Source organism: Gopherus evgoodei, chromosome 5 (assembly GCF_007399415.2).
Source record: "Gopherus evgoodei ecotype Sinaloan lineage chromosome 5, rGopEvg1_v1.p, whole genome shotgun sequence".
NCBI classification, from domain to species: domain Eukaryota; kingdom Metazoa; phylum Chordata; order Testudines; family Testudinidae; genus Gopherus; species Gopherus evgoodei.
Genome location: NC_044326.1, coordinates 23268640 through 23285619, shown reverse-complemented (window position 1 = coordinate 23285619; position 16980 = coordinate 23268640). Strand labels below are relative to the sequence as shown.

Genomic DNA, 16980 nt, shown 5'->3' with positions numbered 1-16980 from the left:
GTTAGGAGGGACACAGCAGTAGAAGATTTCTTGCCAAGCCAGTAAAATATTTTGCCATGAATGTTTTCATCCTATTGTACTACCTCTCCCCACAAAAAAATAACCAACTTGCGCACACCCCACTGTGCATCAATGTGAACACACACCACAATCTCACTAGAATAAATGAATAGAGTAACCGTGATTCCCTGAAAGCTGTTTTCAGGGATTGTCCCCATCACCCTCCTCAAGAACAAAACAAAACAGAAAACAGTGGTATTCTCTGGGTTTTGCACACCCCAGTGGACTGGCAGCTGAAGGAGCTGTCAAGCAACAGAGCTGATGAAATGGACAGCAGACTGAGGGAGCTTATATACAACTCCCAGGCCTGTCATATAATGTGGTTGCTCCTCTGCCCCTCCTCCCGTGAAGAGTCCCAGTGAGCTTTCAACCCAACCCACAGAATCAAGGCCAGCTCAGCTGTAGCTGCATGCAGTTGGCTAGTGGCCCAGATGGGAAGACTGATGTCCGTTTTTCTGCTCATCTCCCTGCACCACAGGTATTGTGATGGGGTATTGAGGCTGAGAGGGAACCAAAGGAAGCTAAGTGGGAGAAAATGGACTGAGAGTGGATATGATAAGTAATGGCTCCCAAACCACAGACTATCTGAGAGCAATGCATCGCTGGCTGCTCTTATACTGCTGTCGCCTCCTCGTTTTCAGTTGCAATTAAAAGAAACTATACCTAAATTAAATACTTTACCAATATCACTCTTCTGTGTAACCAACTGCTGTAGTTGCCAGAGGAATGATGTTTCATTACCCACGGGAGGTGAAATAGTCTCCACTAACACAAATAGGTAGAGATGTGAGCCACACTATGAAAAGCTTGAGAACTCCAGTGATGGGGAAAATAAACATGGGAGAGAGAGAGAGAGAGCTGAATGAGCACTAGGGAGGGGAAAGGACTTCTGGATTCTCCCATGCATTGGGAAGCCCAAATATCCAGAGTTATAAAAACCACTCTCTTCGTTTACGAATGGCCAAATGACTGCACCTCATTTGTATCAGACACAGGAATCCACACATATTTGTGACCTCCATGCTCAATTGTTGCAACTCCTATCTGGGAGGAAAACCTAATAACCAGAAAAATCTTCAGCTCATACACAATACAGAAGAATGTCTGCTCAGCAACACAGCTCTCTGAACACATTACCCGGGTACTCTGCTTTGTGTGCTGGCTCCCCTGTGGCTACAGAGCCTGGCACAAATCTGAAATGTCATGCCCTTCATTCAACTGGGCTTAGCTACCTCCCATTCCTTGCAGAGACTAGGTCTCCCTCCAGAGCCACAACCTCCATCCACAGCTATATTCCTCTGGAATCGTGACTGTCAGCCATTAGAGAGAGGCTCATAAGCCAGAACTTTATAGGAGCTTCCAACTGATAGAATAACAATGTGTGAGAAAGGATGGCAGTAAAGCTCAAGTGAGGTACTCTGGCAATCTCCTCATTTAATTATGAGGCCATGGTGCTCCCAGTAGAAGGTTCTTAAGCATGATATTCACTTCTTCCATTGCTGAATTGGTGAGGACCCTCATATCAAGCTGTAAAGCTGACCTGAAGTTATTCAAGAGGGAGATGGCAGCAAGGGATCAAAAAAAAAATGGAGATTTTATCTTTCAGAGATTGGATCTAGTTATTTCTGTGTGTTTGTAACAAAGACGACCAGCGTGTCTGGACCACTGGAATGGGCACAATGGAGCAAGTCAAAATTAATTAACAAACAATATATGCACTGAACCTGTGTGCTGGCCCCCAGGTCTGGGATGATTTTCGCACCAGTAAAGCATCGCCACGCTTTCACACTGCAGACGCACACTGAAGGCTGCAGAAGTGGAAGCATTATTTAGTCAGGCCTGGAATCAATCATAAATATTTTCCATGTTAGATATTTGCAGATGTCAGAGTTGTAAAATACACAGCAACTGGTTCGATACCTGGCCATTGATTTCAGCTGGATCAATAAAGCCCTTAAGATATGCAGCACCATGGCTTCACGGCCCTTTTACTGCTAATCCTTGGTCACCATGATATGGGGACTGAGGAATGCCTCTGTGGCTACACAACCAGTTTATTGGCCTTGATTCCTACTTTCCCGCATAGTTATAAATGTGAGTGGTGCTCAGGGAGTGGGGTAATGACACCTTCATCTAGTACTAAAAATTCTTATTTACATATTTTAAACATTGCCTTTTTGCATTTAGGAGAACATGCCCCAGTCAGTGCTTCTAGAGTGGCTGAGTCCCTTGTTGTCTTTTTGGATCATTAGGTCACATACCACTTTAAACAACCCCCCAATTGACAGTAGCAGCTGCTGGCTGAGGTCTGATGAGCAGAGCTTTAATATATGTTAAACAGAGATTCCTTGGCGGGGCTGCATTGTTGCAGCTAGCGCACTCGTACATGTAACTTTTTATACCATATAAAAATATAAGCATTTTCCTGGGGCTTCTGTTTATATTTCAAATCTATAACCCCCTTATCTGACTGGTAACATTAGATACAATCTTGACTTCTATTTGGAATGAAATAACATAGATAGGATCCAAAAAAGAAACTAAACTTCTTGAGTGGAATATATAGATTTGCCAGGATTCCTCCATTGACTTTTACAGCAGTACACTCTTCACGTCTACTGCTGGTTTGTTTGCACCATTATTTTTTTGGTCATATTATGGGCCAGACATTATTTTTTAGAGTTTTAGTGGGAGAAGAGTAGCAAATTGTACTTAAGTCTGTCTTCCCTGATCACCTCTGCACACAAAAGTATCACAACAATTTAGAAAAATGTATGACGCACGAAGGTGATGAGCAGAAACTCCATCATAAGGAAACAACTGCTTACACAAGAGGGATGCATGCTAAAGGAGAAGGCTTTTGCAAAATATAGCAGGGATTTCCATAGAGAAAGTTCTGTCATAGAGGTTTTTTTGTTTGGGAATAAACATAACAGTATTATTGTTTATACCGCACCAGATTCACAGACAAAGATGAAGGCAATGTCCATGTCCTTAAAACTTTACAGACTAAATGGACCACAGACAGATGATGTCAACAGCCATCTTATTAACGGCACAACTTTTGTTTACAGATGTGTTGTTTGTGTTTACTGGGTATTTTGTTCAAAATTCCTTAAGGACATGACTCGGTTTTACAGGCCTTTAGGAATGAGTCTCTTTTCTAGACAAACTTGTAGAGAGGAGAATGAAATTAGGACAACAAAATCAGAGACTGGGTCCAGACTCCAGACACTGATTTACAGAGGAAGAGGAGCTGGAGACAACACTGTGGGGAGGGAGTGGGTGGAGGGCATGGAAGAATTTTGTGGCTTATCTTGATGCCTCTTTTCCATGTGTGTGACTTTTAGAATTCACAAAAAGCCATGAGACTTGGACATTATTAAAATACGCAGGATTAGCAGTCACAGATTTGTTATAGGGAGCAAACTATTTGGTATTTCAACCTGACAGTTGTGTCTAACATTTGACAAATCAATGCTGTCACGTTACTGGAAAACAGTGAGGCATTACTCTAAAAAAAGCCAGAAGATTCAGTGAGTGAACCTTAACCCTGCAACAATAGGGTTGTCATATATCTTTTCTGCCACCAAGGACCTCTTTTTTTTGCAATGACCTCTTTTTTTGTCAGTGGCTATTAACTTAATACTTTAGACCTTGAGATTGTAGCTGCTGTGGGTGGGTAACTCTCAGATTCAGTGCAGTATTGGGCTCACAATAGCATAATACTGTGTCAATAGATTTTTACTTCTATTTCCTGATTTATTGATATTTCTGGGAAGGAAAAGGAAATGTATTAGCAAAAGTGAAGCAGTACATGCTATTGTTATAGGTTGGACTAAACCACATTGAAATGGTGGTGTGTGTGGGGGCGAAATATAACCACTGCCCTTCATTTAAGATACCAGTAAGAAATACTTACGGTCCTTTATGAAACAATAACAGCCTCCACCCCAAAACACAGGCACATGTCACCACCCAAAATAAAGGCATAGGTGAGGCTGTTCAGGAATCTGAATGATGAGGGAGAGGGACTTGGCTGGGTATTGCTCTTAGCTGAGATGTACACACGTGAGAGTGAGAGAAGCAGCAAGAGAAATGCACAAAAACAGACAGAGAATGAGCAGAAAACCAAACACAGGCTGAACAAGCAATGTGAGAAATCCTTAGAGAGGGAGCTTTTGAGCGAAGTGTTGGCTAAAAGGGGCCTGGATCTGTGAGCTCCATCTGCTGGATTGCTCCTGTGTTCAGGGAAACAGGACTTTGTACATTCCTTGTAAACAAACAAGAGTGTATCAAAGATGCCTGACTCCATCTTCAATTTCTCCCCCTAACCTTAGCACAGTCTGAAACTTTGGCTAACTGCTCAGGTCAAAAGGGGTAACATTATTTAACCAAGTGACTGGAACTGTTTTTCCACAACAACGTCCTGAGTCTCAGAACTGAAATTTGTGAAGGGTTTGATATATACATCCAAAAATTGGCTGTAAACATGGAATCAGAAAGATGAGACTCTTTAGTTTTGTGGATTACAGTAGAACCTCGGAGTTATGAACACCAGAGTTACAAACTGCCCAGGCAGCCACACACCTCATTTGGAACAAGAAATAAGTACTCAGGCAGCAGCAGAGACAAAAGCAAATAAACACTGTGTAAAATATAAACTACTAAAAATAAAGAAAGTTAAAAAAAAGATTTGACAAGGTAAGGAAACGGTTTCTGTGCTTGTTTCATTTCAATTAAAATGGTTACGAGCAGCATTTTTCTTCTGCATAATAAAGTTTCAAAGCAGTATTAAGTCAACGTTCAGTTTAAACTTTGGAAAGAACAGCCATAATGTTTTGTTTGGCGTTACGAACAACCTCCATTCCCGAGGTGTTCATGACTCTGAGGTTCTACTGTACTTACATTTACCTGGCAGACTGCAATGTGTTATCAAGAAGCTGCCTATTTTAATGCAAGTATCAATTTTGGAAACATTTATTAGAACGTTTACTCCATCTTTAGTGCTGTTATGATGTTTTGTTTCAGTCTGTATTAAAGACTTATACGAAACCAAAATTATCAGCCCTGAAGAAGTCTTTAACATTTGAACACTATGGGCTGGTCCACACTATGGGGAGGAAATCGATCTTAGATACGCAACTTCAGCTACGTGAATAACGTAGCTGAAGTCGAATATCTAAGATCGGATTACTCACCCGTCCATACCGCGCGGGATCGATGTCCGTGGCTCCCTCTGTCGATTCCGGAACTCTGTTGGGGTTGATGGAGTTCCGGAATAGATATAAGCGCGCTCGGGGATTAGACGCGATATATATCGATCCCCGAGCAATCGATTTTAACCCGCCGATACGGCGGGTAATCTGGACATAGCCTATGTTTCCAAAATTAACACTTGTGTAATCCAAAGGTGGGAGTGTGTTTCAGGCCCCATCTATGTCCAAACCACAGTGGACATGAGCCTACTACAGTCAGGGATGGCACCTAGGGAAGAGGAAAGGGGTAAATATCCCTGCCTGTCACATAGGAAATGACAGCCCCATATCCTCTGCAGATTGGCACAGTAGGGGGCTGTAACACTCACTGACCAGTAGGTGACACTTGCACTAATCTACATAGTATGTATTTATAGACTTTGAGAAATTTATTTTTCACTTTAAAATACGTCAGATATATCTGGGATCAAGTAAATATTCAAGGAAAATGTTTGTGTAATCTAAGATACCTTTGCATTAGCAGCATGAGCATGATCCTGCACCTGCTCCCACTAACTTAAATTTACAGCTAATTAACATGAAATTGGAACGAATCACCTCTACTATTTTTTTCCTCCATAAAGCACATAACTAGCCAATTATTTCATTGTAAAAAGGAGTCATGGTTTGATCCTACTGCCTTTGAAGTCAGTGGGAGTTGGAGAAGCTCATCACTTCCCAGGGTTATGTCTTAGGTCATTTAACTTGAAGACCATCAGTAAGAAAATAAAATGTGGCACTGAACAGCAACATAATTGCTTTTCAGAATAGTTTTGTAGACCTAATTTTCATGCAGTTTGGGAAGCACACCAAACCATACTGAGTTTTTCTCGTAGGCATAATGCTAACTTGGTGCAGGGCACTTTACCTGTATATTTCCCCAGGACTATACATGGAACCCTGGTCCACTAAAACAAAGCAAATTTATTTAGTAGAGAGTGAAAATAAGCATGATAAACTGCAACAAAAATGCTAATGCCTGTTATTAAGTGTCTCATGTTTGGTATGGAATGCTGTCTGTTATAATCCTGTTTATGGAGCAAATCTCACATGGAAATCATTCTGCTTCAAAAGGAAACTCCAGCTGTCTTAAGTAAAACTATTCAATATATAACTTCTGCCAAGAGAACAAGGGCCCAATTCTGCTCCTGTTGAAGTCAACAGCAAAACTTCTACTGACTTCAAAACAAGCAGGACTGGGTTCCAAGGTACTGAAACTGTATTTCAAAGGTATATTCACTTGAATAGGAGCACTGGGCCACTAGTCACAATACTACTATTCTTTGGAGCTTACTTTAGGAAGGCTCACGTGGCATATTTTGAATGCCATCTGCAGATAAAAACCCAACAAAAGGCTTTGGGAGAGTGGTGATGGTTGTTACAGACATCTGCCCCACTAAAAAAAAACAGGGGTCTTCCAGACTAATTTTACTGTGTTGTTATACCACAAAAGCTATAGATACTAGGACCAAGATTTTAAGGAAATGAGTGCGTAGTTAGGCACCCAAATCCATACAAAGGCACCTAAATAATTAGCCTGATTCCAATGGTGCTGCACAATGAGCAGCCCCCAGTCACTTCGGTGGGAGATGGTAGGTGCCCAGCACCTTTGAAAATCAGGCTAATTATTTGGGAGCCTAATTTTAGACACTCATTTTTAACACTCTTGGCCTAGGAGCTTGTGGATCTCCCCATCTGAAAGTAATCATGGATACAGTATAAAGGTGGAAGTCGCCAAGAGATTAATGTCTAAGTTCAGGAAGGTGTTGACACCTGCCCCTTGGAGTAGAGTGGAAGGGAGTCACACATTATGTATGGGCTCAGTGACTATACAGCCCTATCCCATACCCCAAGTGGAGAGAGGTAACTGCCATTGGTTCCACTGTGACACAACTTTGTGACTGACCAACTCTGCCCCTTCCCCATGAGCTGAGGCCATGGCTAAGCTCGTAACTTCCACATATGGAGCAAAGGAAGCAGTGCATCTCCAGCATCCTGAGACGGGAAGGTATTGCTGAATCACAACCAGGGAGACTGAATGGGACACAGCGTCACACAAGGGACTCCAGACTGGTACTCCCCTATCCCTCTGCAGCAAGTCTACAGGGTTTATAGCAGCCTCAGGGGTGCACTAATCTCCTTAGCATAAAATGAGACCAGGATCCAAGATGGCTAACAATGTGCCTCATACAGCTCTGTAAATAGTCTGCAGGATTTGATCCTTTGAAGCAGAGTTATAGTTAATTACTCTACCAATGAGTTTTTTACAGCTGCTACTATTGCAAAACCAGAGCCATGGCAGTATGAGCGGTGTAGAACAGGGGTCGGCAACCTTTCAGAAGTAGTGTGCCGAGTCTTCATTTATTCACTCTCATTTAAGGTTTCGCGTGCCAGTCATACATTTTAACGTTTTTAGAAGGTCTCTTTCTATAAGTCTATAATATATAACTAAACTATTGTATGTAAAGTAAATAAGGTTTTTAAAATGTTTAAGAAGCTTCATTTAAAATTAAATTAAAATGCAGAGCCTCCTGGACTGGTGGCCAGGACCCGGACAATGTGAGTACCACTGAAAATCAGCTCGTGTGCTGCCTTCGGCATGCATGCCATAGGTTGCCTACCCCTGGTGTAGAATCTGACTTCACACAACATCAAAGTTAGCAGCTTAGCTGCCATGCAAGAAACCTTATTATGAAGCATAATGTAAGGTGCAGGAAAAAAACCTCAATTTCATTTTCAGATCCCAGACTGAGTCTGCAGATCATACTAGGAGGGGGAGAAAAAAAATCTATTCAACTTGTAAACTGAACAAAATGAATAGTGTAAGTAAACTGAAAAAATAAAGATTAAACCTAACAGTCAGTTTTATGACTTCCAGATCCTCTTAGCACAAGTGCAATACTTGCAGGAGTTCAGAAAGCTCTAATCTCTCAGACTTTTCAGATAATGGTCAAAGTAAACACCCAAATACTCTGTGACCATATTAGAACTGCTTGAATTAAATTAATCATTAAAATAATATTCATTGCTAATTTAGCCTCATTGGGCATTAGCTAATAGTTTGTAAATGAATCCCAATTTCTGCTAATTATTTTCGTTATTCAGAAGTACGCAAGTGATTTTCAGTCTGTGAGTTTTCTGAGCTGTTCACTTTACCTGCTTGCTACCTGTTATTTGTGTTGTCATTGACATCACATGGTAGTTCACCTTTCAAACTGGATAGCCAAAACTTTTAAAAATGCAACAAGAAAACAACAAAATAATACTTGCTAACGTTTGGAATTCTTGACTACAGCCATGACTATCCAAATTCACGCAAATAGGATAAAATTCACCCTGGTGCAATGGGCCAGGACTTGGTGCATTAACTACTTACCTCCTATTTTGAAGAGTTAAATGATGCATACGCCTTCAGCTGGTGCTCTGCACAGGGGTGAATTTTTCCTTTGATGTATAATGAGAGCAAATGAAACTGTAGCCCCCACAACTGAAATCATAAATCAGGATTTTCACTACATGACCAGCTATAGTTCATCTACTGAAAATATATGAAGATTGATCACACCTTCATCTCATCAACAAAAAGTAACTAGGTCCTGGGAGGCTGGACGGTCACCACTGAAACCTCAGCATTTCCCAACAGGCATCACACAGTGATATCTCAGATACTTAATAGTTCTCATGAGTCGTGTGTTATCAATTATTGACTGTTTAATGGCCACCATTGTGCTTGAGTCTAAAATTAACAAACTTCTAAATAGTGAAAAAAAACTATACAAAAAAATCCATAAAGTGTTTTTAAAATGATACACATCAAGAACCATAGCCTCTCAATTAATTCAGCAGTTTTCATGTTTCCTTGGAGAGAACATGGTTGCATTAGATGTTTATTTCTTCTCTATACATAAAAGGACTTGAAATATGAAATTATGATAGTCTCCAGAATGGATGCACCAATCTGGTTTCTAATACCAGTGAAAGAAACACTTGCTCTTCAGAAGATGGAAAGGATTCAAACCAGTCGTGATAAAAACCTTCACTTGTTCAATACAAATTTTCATCTCATGCCCTTTTCTAAAATATGTAACAACAAATAAATGTGCTTTATCCAAAACAAATATTCTGTCTACATTTCAGAGCATGAACATCAACTGACAGGTTGTGACAAAACTATTCCAGCATTTCAAAGAACAGTAGTTAAATGCCTTGACACAATGCTAACACATCTTGACATAGGGAACAAACAAAATTCAGCAGTATCCACCCAAAAGGATGCATTCAGATGTGCATACAGTGAGCATGCACATTGTCCAGCAACATAAAGACATATATGCTCCCCTTTGCTGAGCACCTTTATCCTGTAGAAATGAGCTAGGGGAACACACATAGCAATGGAAGTTGTTTCCACTCTCATCACTGTCCCTTTGTGAAGCAGGGTAGTGGCAAGGGGGCAGCTGCTTTAAGCAGCACTTTCCCCTTCTATAAAAACAGATTATGATTATTATTAATACCTGTGTAAAAAAACCCAACAGCATTAATACATCCTCCATGCCATGTGTCTCCTGTCAGAAGGATCAACAGCAGCAGAGCAGACAAGTCTGCCATATTTCCACTGCTGGAACTCCCCCAGGAATTGAGGGTCATTACAAACCTCATCACCTTCCACCCAAGTGAAAGGTGCATTTCTTTGACCTTGCCTTCTTTAACATAAGTACACAGTAACACCCAAACAACCTTAAAAACCTATCAAAATAAGACAATCCATTATACACATTTCTCCCATGGGGAGAGGATAAGACAACATGTGACAGATATTAATCATGTTGTTTAATCCACTACTCTACGGTACTCGTATACAACAGTGTTGAACATGGTATGAGTATATAGTAGAGGCTGGATTTGGGGGTCTGAGTATTGGGCAGAAAGAATTCCTTTCTGCCAAACTAGCCAAGGATTCACAATACTGGAGCCAGGATTTCCAACTGATTTCTGGCTTTTCTTCTTTCTCCACTTCTCCTGCACCTCAACAAGTTCACTGCATACAACATAAGGCAGCCTCGCAGTTCCACGTTCACAGGCTTTACAAATTAATTTGTAGTCCTCTGTGTGTTTTTATGCAGCAGGGGAACATATGGCACGAGGAGTCTAAACCACAAATGGCTTGAGAAGTAGGAGCAAAGATCAAATAGAATCCTACATTTCAACAAGAAATGAGTATGTGCGGATTGCCAAATACATTGCATGTTCATCATTTTACAAACACTGTGCCACAAACACATGATTTGGCAAAAAGAAACATGGCACAAATAAAAAAATAGGATTGATTTCTTTAAATCGACACTGGATATCTTCCAAAAGATATTCTATAGTTACTGGGCTCAATAAAGGGGTAGCTTGCTGAAATTTATAGCTTTTGAAGGTCAGACTAGATTATCTAATGGCCACTTCTAGCCTTACACTCAGTGACTACCGCAAACAGAAGTTATGGGCTCGATGCAGAAATTACTAAGTGAGGTTTCATTGACTGTGTTATACAGGAGATTGGACTAGATCATCAGAACAGTCCCTTCTGGCATTAAAATCTATGGCTACGTCTGCAGCTGGAGCTGGGGGTGTGATTCCCAACTCAAGCAGACATATTCAAAGAGAGCTAGCACACTAAAAACAGTAGTGCAGCCGCAGCAGCACAGACAATGGTGAGCAATGGCATAGGCTAGCCATCCTTGCTCAGACTGCCCGGGGAGCATACTCACAGTAGCTAGCCATGCTGCTGCCACTTGCTACTGCATGTATGTCTACTCCAGTTCAGAATCATACCCCAGTTTCAAGTGTAGAAGCAGCCTAATAAGACGCTAACACTATGTCTATACTACAGTCGGGCAGTGCGATTGCAGCACACGTAGACATACCAGGGCTAGCTTGAGTAAGAACAGCAGTGAAGCCAACATAGCACAGGCTAGCTCCACCCACCCATGACCATGACTATGTAGATCAAAGCTAGCTTGAGCAGCTCAGCTAGCTCCCAATTGCAGTGTTGGCAACTCTTAGACCAAGTTGCCGCTCAGCAGCTGTCCCACAATGAACTAAACGCCTGTCCAAATTAATTGGTAAGAAAGAATCCCTAACGTAAAAAAACCTATGGAGTACAGACTATGGCTTGCTACTTTGAACAGCAACACCAAAGGAAAATAAATTTCATCTTATTCAACTTAAAACAAATAACTAGTATCGTGCAAAATATGCCATTGCTTCATTTCTTGGAGATGCTGTAACATGGTTATACGTACAGCCAAAGAAAGAGGTTTTAATTTTCTATTTAATTATGAAACTGGTTGAGGATTGGGTATTTTAATCTTCACACTCATGCATATTTAATTAGTCCAACGAGACGTCCAAGCCTAGATGACCTCTTTCTGGAACTAACAAGCAATCTAAAGTTCTCTTTTATATGGATCAAAAATGAGGGAGATTGAAAAGAAAAATAATTTGCTATAGCAATACTGATATGTAAAACTACACTTTTATATTGAAATTATAATAGTCTACACTGTTTTCATAGAGAACTCTCATTGATACACTAACTTTCTTTTCAGATAGGCTCAATTCTACATCTCCTGTAGGAGTGCTGAGGGTGATCAATACCTCATTTTTAAGGATATGACTTTGTCAGGCTTCCGTGACTTTAACAGACCTCCATAGCTTCAGCACCATCACAGCTCAGCCCCTCGAAGCTGGAGTGGTGGCGCTGGAGCAGCAGTCAGCCGTGCCCCCAGTAGCAGGGCTTCAACTGTCAGTCCCCCCATGCTGTCACGAGCGTCCACAAATTTTTGTTTATTGCCCGTGACTTGTCTGTAACTTTGATGAAAAAATCCCATAACAAAATCTTAACCTTACTCATATTTCAACATCAGCTGACAACCAGCAGCATCTCACAGGAAGCACTCAGCACCTTGCAGGTTCCAGATCCCACATAGCCAACTATGTAACTATACCCTAACCCCTGTTTAACCAACTTCGCCCCATTTTCCTCCATGTAAGCTATTTCAGAACTCATGATCACCATGATACTAGACAGATCAGTTGCTTTCTGCTCTGTGTTATGAAACATATTTGATTTTCCTCTTCAGTGTAATATTTTCAAGCCTGAACACCCATGTAGATTTGTGACATTCCATGTAATTTAAATGTTATTAAACACTGGGTAACCAACACTGTGATTCACTTTTTGCATGCACGTCACTGAAATTAACGTGTTATGATCCCTTACATATGTGAATTTGGGAGAAGTTAATGTTTTTCTTCCTGCCTTGGTCTGTGACCAGCTTTGTGTTTCTTGCTGGAATTCCAAAAAGTAAAGAATGCAAATATTAGAACCAGGAAAGAGTTTTTAAGACTGAGATTTGTATCAACAACCATATCACAAATTCCTAAAAACAATATATTTCTTACCACAAAAAAAAAAGTATGTAAAGTATGGTTGGAATGCTACAGTCCCATACACATGGTGACAGTCCAATAGGTGCAGGTGCCCACCATAGATCCAATGGCAAGTCTGAGGTCTTTAAATAGAATGAGACCTTTCTAAAAAAACAAAAGACTTAATAAGACTTTCTATGAACATTACCAGTCATCTGCACAGTCTTCAGGGACATATCCTGCCATTGATCTGGGGATGGAACTCCTATTTCAGTTAATGGAAGTTGTGTGCAATAAACTAAATGTGACATTAATAATATAAAAATACCATACCTTGATAGCAAGTTATGTGATGTGACTATGTTTTGCAGACAGTATTCTGACTACCAAATCTATCTATATTTTTATATCAGCACAGAACAATTATCTCCCAGTAACTGCAGTAACATTTTTGGATGATATAATTAAAAATCTTTAGAGCCCAAACTTGGCCTGGTTAGAATGGTGGTGCAGGAACACAAGACTGTCCCTTACACCCCAGTATCAGCCATTCTTATCACACCAAACAGCACAAGAGGGGAAGCAAGTTCCACAGGGTAGCTATGTGTAGGACCCTACCAAATTCATAGTCCTTTTTGGTCAATTTCACAGTCATAGGATTTTAAAAATAGTAAATTTCATGATTTCAGCTATTTAAACCTGAAATTTCACGGTGTTGTAATTATGGGGGTCCTGACACAAAAAGGAGTTGTGGGGGGATCACACAGTTATTGTAGGGGGGAGGAATAGCTCAGTGGTTTGAGCACTGGCCTGTTAAACCCAGAGCTGTGAGCTCAATCCTTGAGGGGGCAACCTGGGTCAAAAATCAGTACTTGGTCCTGCTAGTGAAGGCATGGGGCTGGACTTAATGACCTTTCAAGGTTCCTTCTAGTTCTAGGAGATGGGTATATCTCCTATAAATAAAAAATACTGCTACTCTTACTGTGGCAGTGCTGACTTCAGAGATGGGCCACTTGAGAGCAATGGCTGCTGGCTGGGAGCCCAGGTCTGAAGGCAGAGCTGCTGCCAGCAGCAGCATATGAAACACACAATCAACTCTTAAAGGTATTTCCCCCCTGCAAACCTATACTTTCTGGCTAAACTGTGTAACATTTTGCAGTTAACTCTGCTCCAAACTAACCAGTACTTCAGTGCCATGCATAACAGATGAATGCTTAATCTTTTAAAAATAAAATTTCAAGTGAACTCCCAAATTAAATTCGTCCACACAAATATCTGAATGTATTCAAAGCTGCATATATTATTTTAAACAGGTGTCATGTCTGAATATAACCATTGCAATTTATTTCTTCATTGCATGGAATCAGATAGAATTCTACCCAGACTTCTATATGTCTGTGGATCCGAAGAAGCCATTCCCATTTTCATCTTGTGCACTACCACATAGTCTGGGCCAGATCTGCAAAGGCTGAGAATTTAAACCCACACATTTCCCTCTGCAAATATGTGTTTACTTTCCACTAGCAACTTGCAGGGTGGGCTAGTAGGCAGTGAGTTTGCAGCAATAGATCTGACCTATATTTCTGCTGCAGAAAGCAGCTGCATGTAGGAGGATCGGGGACGCTCTTTTGATACGGATTTTTTCCTCTTCACAACAAGCAGGCTTTACACAGTACGGCTGTCTCCTTCTGACTACTGGCCTGTGACAAGGAGGTGGTGTGTGTGTGTGTGAGAGCGCACTGCCCACCTATCCAGGGGGCTGTGCTGCTCCCCTCTCCCTGCAACACTGCGGTACCTGCTGGCCAAAAGTTTGCAGACCCTTTCTTTTAATCATGACCACAAAAAAACGCAAAACCACACCTTAAAAAGTTCGATTCGCACCTAGACCACTAGGATTCAGTCCGCCCTCACGAGCCCCCCCACAAGGGCTGGCTGCGGATGAATTATGCTGCTCTCAGGATAAGAAGAGCAGCGCTGGCTGGGCTCTGCCACCCGCCTTGCATCCAGCACTGGAAGCAGCAGAAGCTCACAGCTTCACCCGGCTACTTGCAAGAGGATGCCCGCATTTTATTTTTGGAGGGGGGAATCGGTTGGGAATATTTTGTAGCACCACCTTCCACCCCCCACTCGCCCCGAAGAAAAGCTGCATTGTAACGTGACTGAGCCGCACGGGGAATCTGCCAAAAGGGAGGGAAATATCCACTTAAAAAAATCATAAATGATGCAGACACTTGTTTAGTAGCTTAGTGAAACGACTGGAAGCAACCGCAATTAATTCCCTGCCCCCTTCCCCCTCCCGGCATCAAAACCTCTAGGCTGGGGGAGGAAGGGAATTAGCCGCATGATGTCCCCTTCTCCTGCAAGCTAGCCCCAGAACCCCGGGGCTCGTCTACATCTTGCATAAAAATGGGACAACGCTGCCAAAGGCTTGTAGCAAGATCCACCCTGCCCAGCGAGCTCCAGAGCACGCCAGCCTCCGGCGCACGCCTACCTGTGCTGGTGCTCATGGTCTGGCGGTGGGAGCTGCTCTCAGCCGCACCTAGAGCCGCATGCACTGGCGCACTTCCCCGCTCCGGCCCGGGATGATGGTGCGCAGAGCGCCAGGGGCGGGCCGAGCCACCTGCCCCTGGTACACATCAAAAGTGCCCCACAGCCGCCTCCCCGCCCAGCGCAGCCTCATTCACCGCCCCGCTGCCTGGTGGCGCATCCGCAAGCTCTCTACAGCGGCAGCAACCCAGCTCCACAGCTGTCATGCAAGCGCCCCATGCGCTGCGCAAAGCTAGAGCGCAAGTCTGGCGCAGAGCGGCGCCGCGCAGCCCTTCTCCGCCGTGCGGCTCTCGCGTCTGCCTGCCGGCCAGGTGACAACCGCGGCTCTCTGACAGCTCTGGCGCAGAGGGAGAGGGGCCGCCGGAGCGGAGCAGGACGAGGGGACCCTGGGAAGTGTAGGCTGCTCTGCCAGAGAGCAGCAGCCTAAGGCGCGGCAAGGGACTACATCTCCCGCGATACTTTGCGCCAAGACGACTCACGAAGGAGCAGGTGGGGCAGCTGGCGGTCTGGTGGGCTTATGCCCCGTGCGATGCCAACTTGTGTGATGCACACCCTGGGAACTGGGCTCCTGTGCCAAGACCACACCCTCTAAGAGAAGCAGCAGCAGCGATGGTCGGCACCGCTTAAGTGCTCCCGGGCTTTGCTCCAGCATCCCACCTAGCAAATAAAAATACCTGCCTTGTAAACTCCAGGAGGAGCGAGTGGAAGGGCTGCAGGGAGCACCCCTCTCTCTGCTTCAGCGGCTGATACCCCAGCAAACGATGCAGTCGCCAAGCGCTAGGAAGCTGGTTCTCTTTATTTATGCGTAGCATGTCTGAAGCCACATCTACACTACAAAATTATGTTGCACGCTTGGCTCTTGATGTTGGCAGTGGTCGTCCTCACCAGGAACATTTGTATCCATTTTGTTCTTAGTGTGGGACAGCTCCTAAAAGGCAGAAAAGTCAGTGGAAGGCAATAGCCCCACTGACATAGTGCCAACCTAATTACATCAACCACCCCTCAGGGAGGTGGTGTTTTTCAATTGGCACAGAGAGGCACTTACAGCAATGAGAGCCAAATTTCAGTGAAGACACTTGCATGCAAGACAGCTTATGTTACTCTAACCGTGTAGTATAGAGCAAGCCTGAGAAGCCTCTCAGAACATGGATTGTATGAAAGATGCAATACACTGTCCCCCATTTTCATGCTCTTTGTATGTGTATATTTATCTCCTCAATATATGTTCCATTCTATGCATCCGAAGAAGTGGGCTGTAGCCCACAAAAGCTTATGCTCAAATAAATTTTAGTCTCTAAAGTGCCACAAGTACTCCTGTTCATTTTGCAGAGAGAGGCTAACACAGCTGAGACTCTGAAACTGTTTACATTATAAATGAATCACAATGTAACAAAGAAAAAATATTACCATCACATGGAAAAAAATGAGGCAAAACCTTCTATGCCAAATTCTGCTCCCTGTTACACCAATATCATTCCAAAGTAACTCCATTTTTTTACAGTTACTCCTCATTGCAACAGCGTAACAGGGAGCAGAATTTATCCCATTGTCTTTTGGATAGCTCATACAACCCAGGTACTGACCTTTATTTGTGATCAACGGGGGCCTTAAATTGTGTGATGTTCTAACTGCCCTTACCTTGCCCAGAAATCCATGGAAGTTAATGATGTTCAGCACTTTACAGGAGCAAGCCCTCAGA

At 42.7% G+C, this 16980-nt stretch overlaps 1 protein-coding gene across 7 annotated transcripts in view; it reads right to left on the bottom strand.

The window, feature by feature from the left end:
* ABLIM2 (actin binding LIM protein family member 2) overlaps positions 1 to 15617 on the bottom strand; it is a 241224-nt gene extending 225607 nt beyond the window's left edge. For 4 of the 7 annotated variants that reach the window (XM_030564061.1, XM_030564064.1, XM_030564066.1 and 1 more), the window contains exon 1: positions 15226 to 15616. In XM_030564061.1, the coding sequence (XP_030419921.1) occupies positions 15226 to 15241 (16 nt within the window). In that variant the 5' untranslated portion in view covers positions 15242 to 15616. Of the gene's footprint in view, positions 1 to 15225 lie in introns of all 7 variants that reach the window. The other 3 variants (XM_030564065.1, XM_030564070.1, XM_030564068.1) reach the window with 2 other exon arrangements.
* Positions 15618 to 16980: the final 1363 nt, after the last annotated feature.